This window comes from Antechinus flavipes, chromosome 1 (genome assembly GCF_016432865.1).
Source record: "Antechinus flavipes isolate AdamAnt ecotype Samford, QLD, Australia chromosome 1, AdamAnt_v2, whole genome shotgun sequence".
Lineage (NCBI taxonomy): Eukaryota > Metazoa > Chordata > Mammalia > Dasyuromorphia > Dasyuridae > Antechinus > Antechinus flavipes.
In genome coordinates this window covers 19,565,645-19,582,256 of record NC_067398.1, presented here as the reverse complement: position 1 = coordinate 19,582,256, position 16,612 = coordinate 19,565,645, and the positions used below count along the sequence as shown (strand labels likewise).

General features: G+C 39.9%; 2 protein-coding genes across 2 annotated transcripts in view; one reads left to right on the top strand and one right to left on the bottom strand.

Annotated features, from left to right (window-relative positions):
• FHIT (fragile histidine triad diadenosine triphosphatase) overlaps window positions 1-16,612 on the top strand; it is a 1,008,280-nt gene that overhangs the window by 323,202 nt on the left and 668,466 nt on the right. The window lies entirely within an intron of this gene.
• Window positions 10,492-11,719, bottom strand: LOC127550790 (mortality factor 4-like protein 1). The gene has a single exon (XM_051979974.1). It carries the CDS (start codon window positions 11,717-11,719, stop codon window positions 10,574-10,576), a length of 1,146 nt encoding a protein of 381 aa, XP_051835934.1. The 3' UTR covers window positions 10,492-10,573.

Sequence of the window (16,612 nt, the reverse complement as noted above, 5' to 3'; positions counted from 1 at the left end):
TCACTATAGTCCAATGTCACACTTTATCTGTAAGGTTCCTTTCTGTTTAAGACATCCATTCTCAGGAAATAAATGCTTTGTTCATGGAAAATATTTGAGGTTTATGGTGAATTTGTTCTCATTTTCCTGTTTGTTCTTCAGATAAATCTGGTAATATCTATTCCTCCTTCTTCCTCTTATAAGATATTTTGTTATAAATCTCTCTTTTTTATGATTCCCAATGCCTGCTTCATTTTGTTTTTATTAATTCAAACTGACCCAGTGCTTTGCCGTCAGTCTCCACTTAGTGATTATTTATAACATGTGGATGGTATCCCTCTGCCATTAATTTTTAATGAATTGGCTCTTTAATGCATAGTATCTAATAAATGTAATCACCAGAATCCATTGTCATTCTGCAATGCCCTAGAAACTTTTTCATATTCCTACAATTGAAACCATGGCATCTGCATTTCTTAATGACCTCCAGGACTCCTCTCCTCAACTTCATTTTTACAGTTCAGTGTGTGTTACTTGTACTAAACAAGTCTAATAATTGCAGATAAATCTAAGAATCTAAGAATACTGGAAGGGCCAGACTTCCTTCCACAGGGTGAGTAAGCATTCTAGAAGGCTAGCTCCTGGTTAGATTGCAGTTAAAGGGATGCTCTGGGGATCTTGTTCCCTTTAGATATGTACCTGGGACTCAGATCTGACAGAAGGACAAAATGTTGGGCCCAGGAACAAATGAGAACAGGTTGGATTGTTTTCAGCAATGTACAAAGTGACGTTAATGATCCCTAATTTCTCCCAGAGACAAAGGCCCCTTTTTTCATCCCAATATTCTATTGACAGGATTTTTTGCCTTCAAGTCATAGAATATCACATTTTCTAGAAATAAAATTAAGTTTTACCCAGAGGTCAATTAGGAACTCCCTGGTGAATGGGAGCAGGGAAACATATAATAAAAAAGGAACTTCTGGGTCATGAAGTCAGCAAGATGGCAGACCAGATACTTTGTCCTGTCCCCACTGATTCTCAAAAATAAACAGACAGATAGAAACAACAACAACAACAACAAAAAGGCACAATTATGGCTGAATTTACTTGAAAATTACTTGAAAAATTAGTAAAATTTTTATTAATTACTAATGGAGCATGCTACTCCTTAATGTTATTACCTAAAACCACCATTATCATCATATCTTACTATGTGTTAGATGCTGTGTTAAGAGATAAGGATTTAAAAAAAAAAAAAGCAAAAACAGTGTCTCATGTGTCATAGATACTCATTAAATTTTTGCTAGATTTTGTTGAGCTAGTTATTTTTAAACTTTTTTTTAGTCCTGTATCCCATCAGCAGTATGCTAAAGCAGCTAATAGACTCCTCAGAATCAACTTCTTAAATGCGTAAAATAAAATGCACAGGATTACAATGGAAACCAATTATATTAAAGTATAGTGATCAAAATATTTTAAAAGTATATAAATTCATGGATCTCAAGTGAAAAATCCCTCAGAATCAGCTACTTAAGTGCATAAAATAAAATGCACAGGATTACAAAAGGAAATCAGTTATATTAAAGTGCAGTAATCAAAATATAAAAAAAAAAAAAAAATAGAAGTTCATGGACCTCAGGTGAAAAATGTCTCAGAATCAGCTTCTTAAATGCATAGAATAAAATGCACAGGATTATAATGGAAACCAATTATATTAAAGTGTAGTGATCAAAATATTTAAAAAGTATATAAATTCATGGATCTCAAGTGAAAAATCCCTGAGAATCAGCTACTTAAGTGCATAAAATGCACAGGATTACAAAAGGAAACCAGTTATATTAAAATGCAGTAATCAAAATATAAAAAAAAAAAAAATACAAGTTCATGGACATCAGGTGAAAAATAATTCAGAATCAAGCTCTTAAATGCATAAAATAAAATGCACAGGATTACAATGGAAACCAATTATATTAAAGTGCAGTGATCAAAATATTAAAAAAAGAAGAAGAAAAGAAAAACACAACTTCATGGACCTCAGGTGAAAAATGCCTCCCCGTGTCTAGGATATGCCCTAGAAGGGTGATCATCTGGGCCATGTGAAATATTATGAGACTTTGTCAGGGTTTTATGGCCCTCAAAAACACCATCTATGGGTGTCATTTGGAAGCTGGCCAAGACCTAAATGAAATTAAATTCTCTGAATAGATCGATCACCCCATCCCAGACTTCTTTCTGAACAGAGCACAATCATGTACATTTTCTTTTTTAGATTCCCTTATAAATCACTTCCTCCACTTTAACGCAGTTCACTGTATATTCTGACAGATTTGCAGATTTTACTAGCCTTGGATCCCAAACCAAAAGTTCTGCAGAGCTCCCCCAGACCCCGCCAGCCTTTGTGAAATGGGCATTTTGAGAAGGTTGTAAAGGATTCCAGCTCTGGCTTTTATCAGCTCCAAAGGCCTTGGCAGGACCCATTCCTTTCTCCCTGCTCCAAGATAGACACAAGGAACAGCCTATTTAAAAATCATTATTGGCTCCTCAAGCCTACCTTGAACTTTCAGGTTTTAGGAGATTGACATACTGGCTTATTGTGCTCAGGAAATTTTCATAAGCCAGGATGTGAGAGCGAATTGGTGAATTTATATCAAACTGAGTTTTTGTGTCAAGTAGCTTAATTAGGCAGTTTGGGGTCCTCCCAGTCCCTATCTAATAGAAAAGGCTACATCCATAGAAAGAACTGATTAATAAAAGTATGTGTAGAATAATTTTACATATACATACATACATATATATTTATGTGTGTGTATTTAACGGTAGCCATCTCTAGAGTAGGAATAAGGGAACAAAAAACAAAATTTTAAAAATGTATATGACAACTTTGTTGTACATTTAAAAGGAATAACAAATTATATATCTAACAGATTTGCAGTTTCATGTACAATCATCTTTTTTTATTATACTGTTATGAAAATGTTTGTTTTATTCCATAAGTAAAAAAAAAATAAGAGAAAGAAAGAGTAACTGTGCTTTTAGTATAGACCAGATGGCCTCATGTGCTTAAAGTTCTACTATCTGAGCTGATAGAGATGAAAGAGGGAAAAATGGAAATTTGTTCTGTTAAATTCAGAGAAAAGAAGCTTCCTTCTCTTTGATACTCGCATCTTTCTTACAATTAGAATGATCTGGAGGAACCTGTTTTGATATTCTGAAACATGGATGCTTTGGACTATGAAGTAACTGGGAAATTTTCAACCCTCAGAGGAAAGAACAGTAGATATTTATGTTGTGAACCCTTTCCCAGGCTGGTGGCAGATGCGAGCTCGCCATAATAAATCAGTGGGCATCACACATGTGTGCATATTTTATTAAATACCCCCAAGCCCGAGACACGCCAGACACCACATCCAATTAAACTGAGAGCTGCACTGTCGGACTGCCAGGAGTCCAAAATCCTGCCAGACCCCCTGAGATTATGTCCAATTAATCCTGAATATATCTTGTTTGCACATAGTTGTTCATGTGTTGTCTCACTCACTCCACTGTGAGCTTCTTGAGTGCTGGGTCTCTTTTGTCTTTCTCTGTATCCCCAGGCTTAATAAATGCTTGTTGACTCGGCTTGACTCGAGATAAAACAAAAAATGTCATTTCACCGATAAAAAGTCCCAGGCATGTGATACAACTGATCCAGACTGTGAACAAGTTCTATTTTAATGATTGAGTTATATTGTCTGTAATACACTCAAATTCACACACATCCTGCTAACAGTCACAATGACTAGATTTAGAAATATTGGAGGCCATAAAATCTGCCCTCTTCGTTTTTCAAATAAGGTGATATTGACAGGGATGATGATGATGATGATGGTGGTGATGATGATGATGATGATGATGATGATGGTGAAGACTGCCAGATATCTGCACAGGAGAACTAATCTGTGATTTTATTAATGTAGAGGAAATTCATTCCTGATAAGAAAATCCTTCCACTAATGCACATCAGCAGGTACTTTGTCACAGAATTTTCAAGATTTTCCTGGGAGTACCAAGAGGTTATGTGACATTTATGCAGCTTTTACTTAAAATCTATTATTTAGTTTGAGTCTCACACCAACTCTGTGAGTTGAATTAATGGCTCCATTTGACTTACGATGATCCTAGGAATCAGGGAGATCACACATCTCAAAAATGTCAGAGCTGGGATTGAGTTCTAGCCAAGCACTCTCATTACTATGTGACTCTTTGTCTGGGATTTGAAAATAATTATTCATTAGAAATTTTTATTTTCATGATATTTGTGGTAAACTAATTTGATTCATGGAAATCAATCAGACAATAAACTTTAAGTGTATATTGTAATGTTGCATTGTTTATTGAAAACATGAAAAAATAAGGCACAAAATTTAGATATCCACTTGTATATTGATAATCAAAAGGAAAGAATTTCCATGTCCCAAATACATCAATGGATGAGCTTTGTTAATATATTAAAATAATTCCAATAATGAGATGATTCAGGCCGGTTCCAATGACCTTGTGGTGAACAGAGTCCTCTGCACCCAGAGAGAGGACTTTGGAAACTAAGTGTGGATCACAACGTTCTCACTCTTTTTGTTGTTGATCACTTGCATTTTGTTTCCTTTCTCATTTTTTTTTTCCTTTTTGATCTGATTTTTCTTATGCAGCAAGATAATTGTTTAAATATGTGTATATATGTTGGATTTAACATATATTTTAACATGTATAACATATATATAATTACTTGTCATCTAAGGCAGGGGATGGGGTGAAAGAAGGGAAAAATTGGAACACAAGACTATGCAAGGGTCAATGCTGAAAAACTATCCATGCATATTTTTGAAAATAAAAAGCTTTTATTTATATGTGTGTATATATATTATGTATATATTATATATATATATATGCAAATTATCCAGGATTACAAAAACATGAATTAATACTAATTAATTAGCAGATATGTAGATATCTCCCATCTATCTATAAATCTCAATTATTATCTTTGAAAAGGTCACACAGATGCTTTACATTTTAAATCCACAAAGGGAGACATACACCTTCTCCATACCTCTGCTCTTTTTAAAACACCAGTCATTCTGTGATTTAAACCTTTATGAAAGATCTTTCAACATGTCCTTCATAAAGACTGAACTGTCATCGAAGGATCAGCCAACATTAAAAAATTCTTTCAAGTCGAATCAGCCAACCTAGAACTTTGACTGTACCATTATGTTAATTGCTGCCTTGAAGTGGTTATTTATTGTCATATTGCTTATAGACAATGACTTAGATCCACATTATCAAGAGAAGTATCCTAGAAACCGTCAGGCTTTCCCTTTTAAACTAAGGAATAACTTTTCTAATTTAATAAAAAATTCTTTTCACTTAGAGAGGGCTGAATGAAAATATGAATGTTACATTCAATTTTCAATTTATCACAAAATTTATGTACATTCTAAAATTATTAACTCATTTCCCAACAAAGTAGAAGTTGGCAATGAAATTAAGGCAAAAACTTCAAGTTATTTTGCTCTTAATATTTTAGCAATCTTTAAAAGTATCATCCACAAAACACACACATACACATATATAATATGTATTAAATGTTTAAAGTGGCTCTCAAAAAAGAGACACTTCCAAATATGCTTTAATAACATTTTCTTCATCACTTTCTTAAGTCTAGACAATACACAAAACAAAAAATCAAGTCCTGATTTGTAGTTTCCAAGGTATAAATATTTTCACTGAGAATTTAATAATTGTATCTGCAATCTGATTCAATCTGCCTCCAGTACTCCCTTATATTTCAAATATATATTTTATATATTTATATGTAAATATATAATATAATAAAAATAAAAAGATAAATAACATCTAAAAAAACTCCTTTTACTGCCAGACAGAGAGGACAAGGGAGATAGATGTTCACTCTTTCAGTCACAAGTGACTATTTGTGAGTCTCTGGACCATAGCAGACCAAGTTCTTCTATCTTATGCTATTTTACAAGTCTGTCCAAGCTTATATTCATTTCTTCCATGACATTATCTACCTTATTTTCTGCTATCTCCTTCTCATTTTGCCTTCAATCCCTCCCAACATTTATAAATGTGTAGATGTATCTATACACACAAACATATATATATATATAAATATTTGTGTGTACATATACATATATAAATACATAATGAATATTTTTTTCTCTTATTTCTCTTTAGTTTTCCTGTCCTAATGTCCTCCCAAAGTTCTGAGATACATGAAATGGACCCTGAGATTTCCCTCTCCTTTTTTCTTCCTAATCCAAACCTCTAAGTGCATATTTCAGTTCAATTCAGAAAACATTTCTGAATCTAATCAAGCATTTTATTATGTGCCAGACACATAGGTCTTTTTGAATCCTATTAAAAATAATTCTCTATAATTAGTCTGGCCTGTTGTATTACAAGATATAATAAAACATGAGTTTTGTTTGATAGGTAAATCTTTTGTAACCTTCCTTCCACGATGTGCCTCTTTTCTCTATCCCTCTTCCTTCTCTATCACTCCCACTTAATATATTTCCAAAGTAGAACTCACTTCTGCAAAAAAAAAAAAAAAAAACCTTAACCTTGCTCTGAGACAGACACTTAAATTTGAGAATCCTCCTATATTTTTTGCTAAAAATTCATTAGCTCAGTTTTTAATGCTCTAAGAAGTTTGTTTTGTTTTTTTTTAAATAAATTCCTAATATAGGAATATTAGCTTTGTTTTATAATCCAATAAAGAGTTGCTTTTCCAAGTTTTTCATTGATTCAGTGTGTTATCATCTCTGAAGGGCTTTTCATATATTATCTGTTTCTCACATATCCTTTAAGGCAGGATTTCTTAATTAGGGAATCCATGAATTAAGATGAAAAAAATAATACAAATTACATCTTTATTTTCACTCATAAATGTTGGAGGGGATATGGAAAAACTGGGACACTAATTTACTGTTGCTGGAAATGTGAACTGACCCAACCATTTTGGAGAGCAATTTGGAATTATGCCTAAAGAGTTATTAAATTGAAGTTTTAACATTTTTTCAATTAATCATTTAAAATTATTCTGAAAAGAAATTCATTAACTTCATCAAATTGCCTAAGGGATCAGTTTCTGTCTGTCTGTCTCAACACACACACACACACACACACACACACTCACACACTCACACTCAAAACATACATGACTAAGAGCCCCTACTGAAAAGGAAAAATATTTTTTCATCCCCATATTTCAAATTCAGTTACTGATAAAATTGTCTGAACCACTGAGAAACAATGTACTAGAATTCTAGATTTCATGGCAAGTGTTTGGAACAATACCATTTCATTAGCAGATGTAATCCATAAAAATACAACTTCTCATTGTTTTTATATGGCAATGCTATTATTTTTTAAAACATTGTCTATCACACAAGTATCACAGGGTACTCCCAAATGGAAAACTCTCTTTGAAGCAAATACAAAACACTAACTTTGCTAACTAAAGGTAGGTCTGTCTGAAAGAATCTAATAAGGAATGATGTTAGAAAAAATCAGAGCATTTTTTTATGAGGATAAAAGCTAAAAAATATTAATAATAATAAAAGACTATGCACATATCCCCAAAAGCAAAACACCAGGGTGCCTGAGAAAAACAACCAGGAATTACTGATCTCCTGAGAAGAACTGAAGATCAGTGGAAATCAGTTTTAACTGTGTTCTCCCCAGAGAATAAATGGGCAAAGCAAAAACAAAAAGGCTCCCCACAAAAAACATCCCACAATAACTTGAAGGAACACTCGATTGTAAATCAACTACTTCAATTCAGTCTTCAGGGACTGAAAACACTGACCTTAAAACGGTGTGAGGAATTTGAATCAAGAGTTTTTTTTTAAGTTTTTAATATCTGCACCTATCATTTTCATGTTGGTTTTTTTCTTGACTAATAATTACGATATGGAAGTAAATTCAATTAGTGTTTATTAAGCTTCCACTAGGGATAAGACACTTTTTGATTAAGTACTCACACATCCATCTCCTGTGCAAATCCCTCCTTCAGTCCTTCCAGTTACCAGATGCTTTCTTACCAGTATGACCATGTTATTCTCCTGCTCAGCTTCTGACAACTCCCATTACCTCCACACTATCCTTAAATATCCTGTTTGGTGCTTGAAGTCCTTTGCTCCCAGGCCCTTCTGCTTCAGATACTTTACCCTTCACACCTCATCCTGGGCCTCTGGACCTTTTCAGGGCTCCCCAGACACTGCTTTTGGACCTTTGTGCTGCAAATCTAGAATTATCTTCTCCTCTTCAAGGGGCTTCCCTAACTCTCCCCATCCCTTCTAAGACCCCTCCCACCTATGAGGCTTGTGCATGTTGTCTTCATTAGAACGTGGACTTCCTGACCAGAAATCTCGTTTTTGCTTTTCTTAGCATCTCCAGGCAGAGTATGCACATAATATGTAAGCACTTTCTAAAGGGTTGTTGGCTGATGCACAGACTTTAGGTATGAGTATCCTTGTGAACTAGTGGCTAAGAAAAGTCATGATTATTAAGGAAAATGGCCAACTATAAGTTCAGGTCTTTGAAGAGACATCATTATGTATTTTGAGGAGCCCAGGTATTTCAAGAGTAGTTGAGGTGGATCTGCAGGCCAGGTATTGACCTTTTTGAGAAAGAATGAAGGCTGATCTGGAAGCCAACAGAAGGCAGGTTTGACCTGGACCTGGTGATTTAATTAAATGGAGTTAAGTCTCAAAGAAAAGGTTAGGTGAGTAAAGGCAACAGAGGACTGAACTAATCTCCGAGTGAGGGGCAAAGAATAAAAAAAAGTGAACCTATAAATTATGTTCAATACTGCGAATTTTTTAAACAATTGTGAATTCACATGATTTCTCCGTATATACACTGAACTATTATTTTCTGGGAACCCTAATGATACAACTAAAAATATCAGGAAAACTTGGCAAAATTAATCAAAGCTCATTAGGCAACTAAAAGGGCAGTTGTTTTGAATGGTTTCAAGAAATATAACAGTTTACAGCAACTGAATAAGACTTTTCTAAAGGCTTATCTTCTATTTCAGGGATATTTCTTAAGATCACTGAATGACATCCATATTTCTTGTTAAATTTCAAAATGATTTATTAATACTTTATTAAAGTACAAAGACTACCTCTTGGTTTGTGGTTGAATGGTCATTTTTTTCCATAAAAGCAGTAAATCAGCATATTGAACATAAAACATAAAATTGTCCTTCACAGATATCAGCATTACTCCTGCATCATACAAATATAGCTGTATTCTGGAACTTATAGATACCTAGAGTTTAAGGTGTAATCTTAACTGGAAAAATCGAGCCCAGCAACAAGCTTTTCTTAAAATGAATTAAAAGCAAACTACTAAAGAGATAATGTAATGTAGAAAAAAATTACTTCTAAATTAACCACATCCCCATTATTAACAAATACTTCCTATAGTATTTACTGACTGCTTGTGACTAGCTTAGGTATACAAAATAGACAATTAAGTATATGAAGGCTAAAGAAAACAAACAAAACATGCCAGTTCTAATTAGAATAAGATAACTAAAGCACTGTACTTCTGTATGTACCACTGATACCTGATAACTGGCTACAAGGTAAACAATGGGCAAAAATATAACTCAATGTCAGAAACCCAAGGGTTCTTAGGAATAGTCTAATCCAATCCTCTTATTCAAAGAAAAATTAAAAATAAAGACTTGCAAAATAACTCCTGCAATATCAATTTCCCCAGAAAACCAGAGCTATACAACCATGGCATTTTTCAAAGTTAGACTATTCCTTAAAATACAAAACCCACCATAAAATACACATATACACGCAAAAAAACTAATTATTTCCCAGTCTAGACAATTGTCTAAGAATAACAGTCACATCTCACTTAAGAGTTCCATTGACTTCAAGCATCAAAGTCAAAAACTAAAGAAAAACAAGAGTCCTCAACTGGACGCAGAGTAAACTTTGAGAACCTGGAGCTTCGCCCCAGTGCACGGACACGGATAATCAGGAACACAGGATCGCTGTGCAGGAACAGGGATAATCAGGAACACAGGATGGCTGTGCAGGAACACGGATGACCAGGGACCACTGTGCAGGAACACGGATGACCAGGAACGCAGGATCGTTGTGCAGGAACACGGATTATCAGGAACACAAATGACCAGGACGCACGATCGCTGTGCAGGAACACGGATGACCAGGAACACAGGGTCGCTGTGCAGGAACACGGGTTATCAGGAACACAAATGACCAGGAACACAGGGTCGCTGTGCAGGAACACGGATGACCAGGAACACAGGGACCAGGAACACAGGGACCAGGAACACAGGGTCGCTGTGCAGGAACACGGATGACCAGGAACACAGGGTCGCTGTGCAGGAACACGGGTTATCAGGAACGCAGGATCGCTGTACAAAGATTACAAGGGACGCGGGCAACGGAGGGCCTCGCAGCACGCGCAGCTCCCGGCGGTGTTACTAGGGGCGGTGGTACCAGCCAGCAGCCCCGGGCCGGGTTGGCGCCGCAGGGGCTATTTAGGCTGCGCGCTGGCTGGGCTCGGGAGCCGCGTCCTTGTATTGGCCTGCATCGAAGAAGGCGGCGGGGTCGCGGGCCAGGTACTGCAGGAAGTCGTGCAGATAGCCGAACAGCAGGGCCAGGCTCTTGTCGTCGAAGGCCGTGTAGGCCAGCATGGCCCCGATGCGCACGAAGAGGCGCAGCAGGTGCGGGGCGCCATACAGCCGGGAGACGGGCACGTCGGGGTGCGCCGCCAGCAGCTCTCCATACTGCGGCCGCTCGCCCTCATACAACAGCTGCGTGCCCAGGGTCACGTTGAAGTAGGCTCGGATGCCTCCCGCCACCTCGTCTGCCGCATACTCCACGTTGTCGCCCCGGCCCTGCGCCTTCTTGAAGGCCACGTACTCGTCCAGGATGGCGTCCACGCTCTTGGCAGCCGGCAGCCCCACGAGTCGCTTCTGCTTGGTCACCAGCTCCCAGTCACGCACCAGCAGGGGCTTCAGCTCGGCTGGCATCTGCACCTGCAGGTCGGCGCGCGCGGCCGCCGCAGCTGCCTCGCCCTTGGCCGCCGGCTCTCCGCGGGCACGCCTGCGCGGCAGGGGTTGCGGGGGCTCCCGGGCCGTGCTGGGGCCGGGGCCACCATCGCCACTGCCGCCACTGCCGCCCGTCTTCTGCTTGCTCTTGCGGGTCTTGCGGCCCGGACCCGGTGCTGGGGCCTCGACCGTAGCGCCCGTGGATGTGGAGGTGCTGGCCTCGGCGGAGGCGGCCCCGGCCTCGGCAGCTCCAGCGGCCGCGGAGGTGGAGGGTGTGATGCGAATATTCTGGAACAGCGTCTCCACGTGCTTCTGTTGCAGCGAGGCGGCAGCGCCCCCTCCCCGGCGGCCGGGGCCCCCGCCCCGGGCCCGACCCTCCGCCTGGTGCTCCTGGTTGGCCTTCTGCAGCTCGCGCTGCTTCTGCAGGTTGGCCTCTGAGTACTTGAGCACGCGGTTGTCGGGCACCCACTCGTCCCAGTTCTTGTTCCAGCCGCTGTAATGGATCAGGTAGCGCACCTGCTTGTCTTCCGTGGCCACCTTAAGGCACTTCGCCTCGTACAGCAGCGGCCCGTGGAAGCACAGCACGCGCTCGCCTTCCTGGAACTCGGGCTTCGGGGCTTGCTTCGGAGCCATGGCGGGGCCTCCGCAGCAGCACACTCGCAGCCGGGTGTAGGGCCGAGGCGGCAGGCGGCCGGGGCCTTTAGACTGGACTCGGACCTGTGGCGGAGCGCGACGAAAGCTGCTTCTGCCTCCGTCCCTGACTCAGGCTCGAATGGCTGCGCAGGCTCAGAGTAGGCGGTGCTTAACGGCGGCCCTGCCTCTGCGCCAGCGCACTGCAGACGGCCCGTGGATACCGCTGGAGCGCAGGCGCAGTACAGGATGCCCCTGGAGGTTCTGTAAATATACCGCAGGCGCAAGAAAGTTCCCGCCGACTCTCCCTTGTTCCTGCGGGCACAACCCCGGGCTCTACCTAACGGATGGAAGCCCTAAGACGCCTGCGCGGCTAAGACTCCCGCCTTTTGCATGCCCCTGCTCCCCGGGTGCAAAAGCAGCTCAGACTCCCGCCTTTTGCATGCCCCTGCTCCCCGGGTGCAAGGGCAGCTCAGGCTCCCGCTTTTTGCATGCTTCTGCTCCCCAGGTGCAAGGGCAGCTCAGACTCCCGCCTTTTGCATGCCCTGCTCCTCGGGTGCAAAAGCAGCTCAGGCTCCCGCCTTTTGCATGCTTCTGCTCCCCGGGTGCAAGGGCAGCTCAGGCTCCCTGCCACTTGTTTGCTTGCCCTAGGTGCAAAGTCAGCTCAAGCTCCCGCTAAAAGTTGCTTTTTGCAAAGCTTGCAAGAGCTGTACGTATTCCTGGTGTTTCTAAAGGAAGGCGTGCAAGCTCAGGCTCAGCGGGAGCCATCCCAGTAACTCAGGCCCCACCCTCATTCCGCAAATAAGTCCCTTGCTCTTTGGTACCCCATTAGTAAATAAAGACGGCGTCGTGGGGCACCTCGCTGTCCCTCTAGTCTTACTCCATTGTCCACAGAGGGTAACTGAGACTAGGGGAATTGCGGGCAGAATTTGAACCTGGAGCTTGTGACTCCAGAGAAAGGGATTCTGATACTATCTAGGGCTTTTGTCCATCAAAGTTTGCAAAACACTAAACATGCATCAACATCTCATCCTCCAGGAAATCTCGGAAAGTAGATCTTATTGTCCCCCATTTAATAGATGGAGTAAAGTGAGGCCCCAAACAAAACAGTTCTTCCCGGGTGCTAATGCGACTAGATTGCTCCGCTCCAAAATTGGACATTCTGACCTGCGGCCAAATGATACATCTGAGATTTTTTTCTCAGCTATTTTTGTTTCTGTTTTTCCCCACCTCAAATCCACTGTTCTTTTCCCCCCACCAAACACTGTATTAGTTTGGGGGGGTCAACTGTGCCCTCAGGCAATTATCTTAAAATGGGGAAGGCATGTCACGGAGGACCTCTCTAAAAACGAGCCCGTCTCCTGAGATCGGATTCGACTGGGGATGAGAAGATCAGCTTTGGCTGCCTTGCCGATCTGGAAACTTGGGTTCGAAAGTCCCTTCAGACTCTCAGCGGGTCTCAGTTTCCTTCACTGTAAAATGCGCATTTTATTGCCTCCTAGCCAAGTCGCCATGTTGTACCCATTTGCAAATTTTCGGGCCCCATAAATGTGAGGGACCCTTTCCAATGGATTCTGTAGCGTTCTCATTCTAGGGAAAGCCTCATCTAACGACTTCCCTTCCTATCCTTTAGGAGAATTGCTCTCTCTCCCAGAAGTGACTCCTCCTTCCTGTGAACTCCCACAGGCTTCTATTCTGATGAACTTTCGCTTGCCAAATGCAGTGAAATCCTTAAATAGCCCTCAGTATCTTCAGGCACCTAAGGGCAATGAGAGGGTGCAGTGAATGGAGCACTCTATTTAAAGTCAGGAAGACTTATCTTCCTGAGGTCATCAAAAATGACCTCATACTCTGGGCAAGTCTTTTCACCCGGTCTACTTCAGTCCCCCATCTGTCAAATGAACCGGAGGAGGAAATGCAAAGCACTCCTGCATCTTAGCCAAGAAAATCCCAAATGGGGTCACAAAGAGTCAATACAACAAGAAATAAAAATCTCCCCCATCTAATATGAGCATTGTGAGTAACAAGCCTTCAAAAAATAAATAAATAAATAAACAAAAAAGAAAAAAAAGAAAAATCCCAGAACTCTGCTGGCTTGGGTCTCACCAGACTTCCAATCCATCCTTTAAATAGCCCAGTTAGTCTGTGCAGGAAGGACCTCCCCCAGAAGGCATATACAACTTTATTTATTTATTTATTTTCCCGGCGACCCTTTCTGTTTATGCAGATTTCTTATTGTTAGGAAGATTTTCCTTACAAAGACTTTAAATGACCTCTTTGTGCCTCCTATTCTTCTTCTGCCCTCCGGGGACCAACCGAACTCTGCTTCCGATACTTGACTGCCCCTCACCCTAGTCTCCAGGCCAAATCTCTCCTCCTGGGTTCCTTCCAACAGATTTCCTAAAAGTGAAACTCGGTTTCCTTATGGCTTTCCTCGGGACTCTCTCCTGCTAATCCCCGTTCTTTCTGGAAAAGTGAAAGTGAAAGCAAAATTCCCGATAGGCCAGGTGCCATCCATCACCAACTTTATTGAAAGCTCCGCCTTTTTTAAATTCTTAATGAATATATGAATGAATGAACTCTTTTGAATGTGTTTATCCAAGTGATGATTCCAGTTAATTTCAAATAGTCCATCAGAGTTCCCTTATCTTTTATCAGAACTGCTCTCTAACAAAGAAACAATGAACATCACTAGCTCCTACTATGTGCTAGACATTGGGATTCAAAAAAAAAAAAAAAGAATGAAAATGCTTACCCTCAAAGTGTTTATATCCTAATTGTGGAGACAATAAGCACTGTGGGAAATAAATATAAAAAGAACAAAGGAATAAAGTAGATAATCTAAGATCATTTGGGATAGAGGGCAAGTCCAGAAGACCTGGATTCAAATTCTGCCTCAGACTTACTAAATATGTCGCTTTGGAAATTCATTTACTCCTTCTGTGCCTTAGTTTCCTCATCTGTAAAAGAGGAATGAATAATCACATCTACTTTAGAGGATTATTGAATCAAATGAGATAACATTTGTAAAGCAGTGATTTGCCAATCTTAAAGTACTACAGAAATGCTATTATTATCAAGAATTATTCCAATAACATTCCATTAGATAGAGGTGAGGAAGGAATTCCTGTCAGGCATGGGAGACAATTTAAATATAAATGATATTATTCATTATATATTATTAAATTAAATAATAATGAGATTAAATTAATATTATTAAATGAATATAAATACTTTAATTCCAATAAAATTTCATTAGATGGAGTCAAAGGAGTTCATGCTAAGCATGGGAGATAGTTTAAATATAAATGATAGTATTAATTAAATATTATTAATTTTAATTTAATAAATAAGATTTAAATATTAATTATAAAGTTGTACTATTAATAGAATGTGGCCTGTTTTCTTATCTGTAAAATAGGGATTATAGTAGCATTAACCTAGGATTTAGGATCCAGTGAGATAACAGATATTGAGCCCTTTGTAAACTTTATAACCCTACATACTCTCTGGCTCTTCATTCCTATGATAACGCACTTGTAAAGTAAACAAGAGAGTTTCCATTTTATCCTATGAGCAACCAGAAGTCGCCAGTATTTTTTAAGGAGTACGGGAGGGAATTGCATAGATCTGGGCTTTAATAAAATCATTTCAGAAGCAATGAGGAAAATACTGTTAGGGAAGAGACTTAAAGTAAACAGTGAGACCAATTAGGGATATATGATGACGAGTTAAGTGGCTGCCTCTTCAATAGATGGTCTGGAGTCAGGAAGATGAGTCTTCTTGAGTTCAAATGTGATCTCAGATACTTAATGTGACTGAACAAGTCAATCAGTCCTGTTTGCCTCAGTTTCCTCATCTGTAAAATGAGCTGGAGAAGGAAATAGCAAACTGCTTTAGTATCTCTGTCAAGAAAACCCCAAATGGGGTCATGAAGACTTGGACAGGACTGAAAACAAGTGAACAACAACAATTGTGAGACATGCTAAGGAAGTGGCCATGTGAGTAGAGACAAAGCATCCCTTGTGAGAGATGTGGCGGAGATAGAAATGACATAGTGTAGCAACATTGACTTTGGGAGGTGAGAGCGATGAGAAGGTTGCAAGCAGGAGAATGAAAGAGCAAATTTAACAGAAAAAAATAAAGTGGGGAACATGACTGAGTTTGCAGGAAAAGATGCATTGTGTTTGACATGTATTAGGTTTGAGATTGTGCTGAGTGCGTTCTCAGTACATCCAAGTTTAAGATGTCCACGGAGGAATCAGTTATGACAAGCTAAAGCTCAGGACAGACTAGGGCTGGAAATATGGTGATATTAAAATCCATGGGAGCTGATGTGATGTGTGTGTGTGTGTGTGTGTGTGTGTGTGTGTGTGTGTAAGACAGAGGGAAGGAAGGAAGGAAGGAAGACTATTAGATTTAGCAATCAAGAAATCAGTAGTGATTCTGGAGAGAATAATTGCAGTTGATGAAATTGGAAGCCCTATTACAACGGGATGAGGAGGGAAGTGTACATAGCTCAAGAATTTTGAGGAAAAAAGGAAACATATAGGACAATAGCTTGAGCTAATGCTAGGATTTAGGAAAAGTTTTTTGTTTGTTTGTTTAAGAATATAGGAAATTTGCACGTGTTTGAAGTCATGAAAACAGTAAAAAGAGAAAGGTTGATGATTAGAAAGAGGAAAGGGGGCTACAATCTGCTGTTGGTGTGAGAGGTACAGGTGGAGGGATTGGCTTTAGCAAGAAGAAGGGCTGCCATGTTAGCTACTGAATAGAGCTGATGAGATCATGAGGGAGAATTAGAGAGGGAAAGAGTGGAAAAGGGGGTGGGGAGAGAGAGCCTTGTGGAACACCCCTAGTTAGAGGGACCCTTCCCATTTGTCATTTACTTTAAAA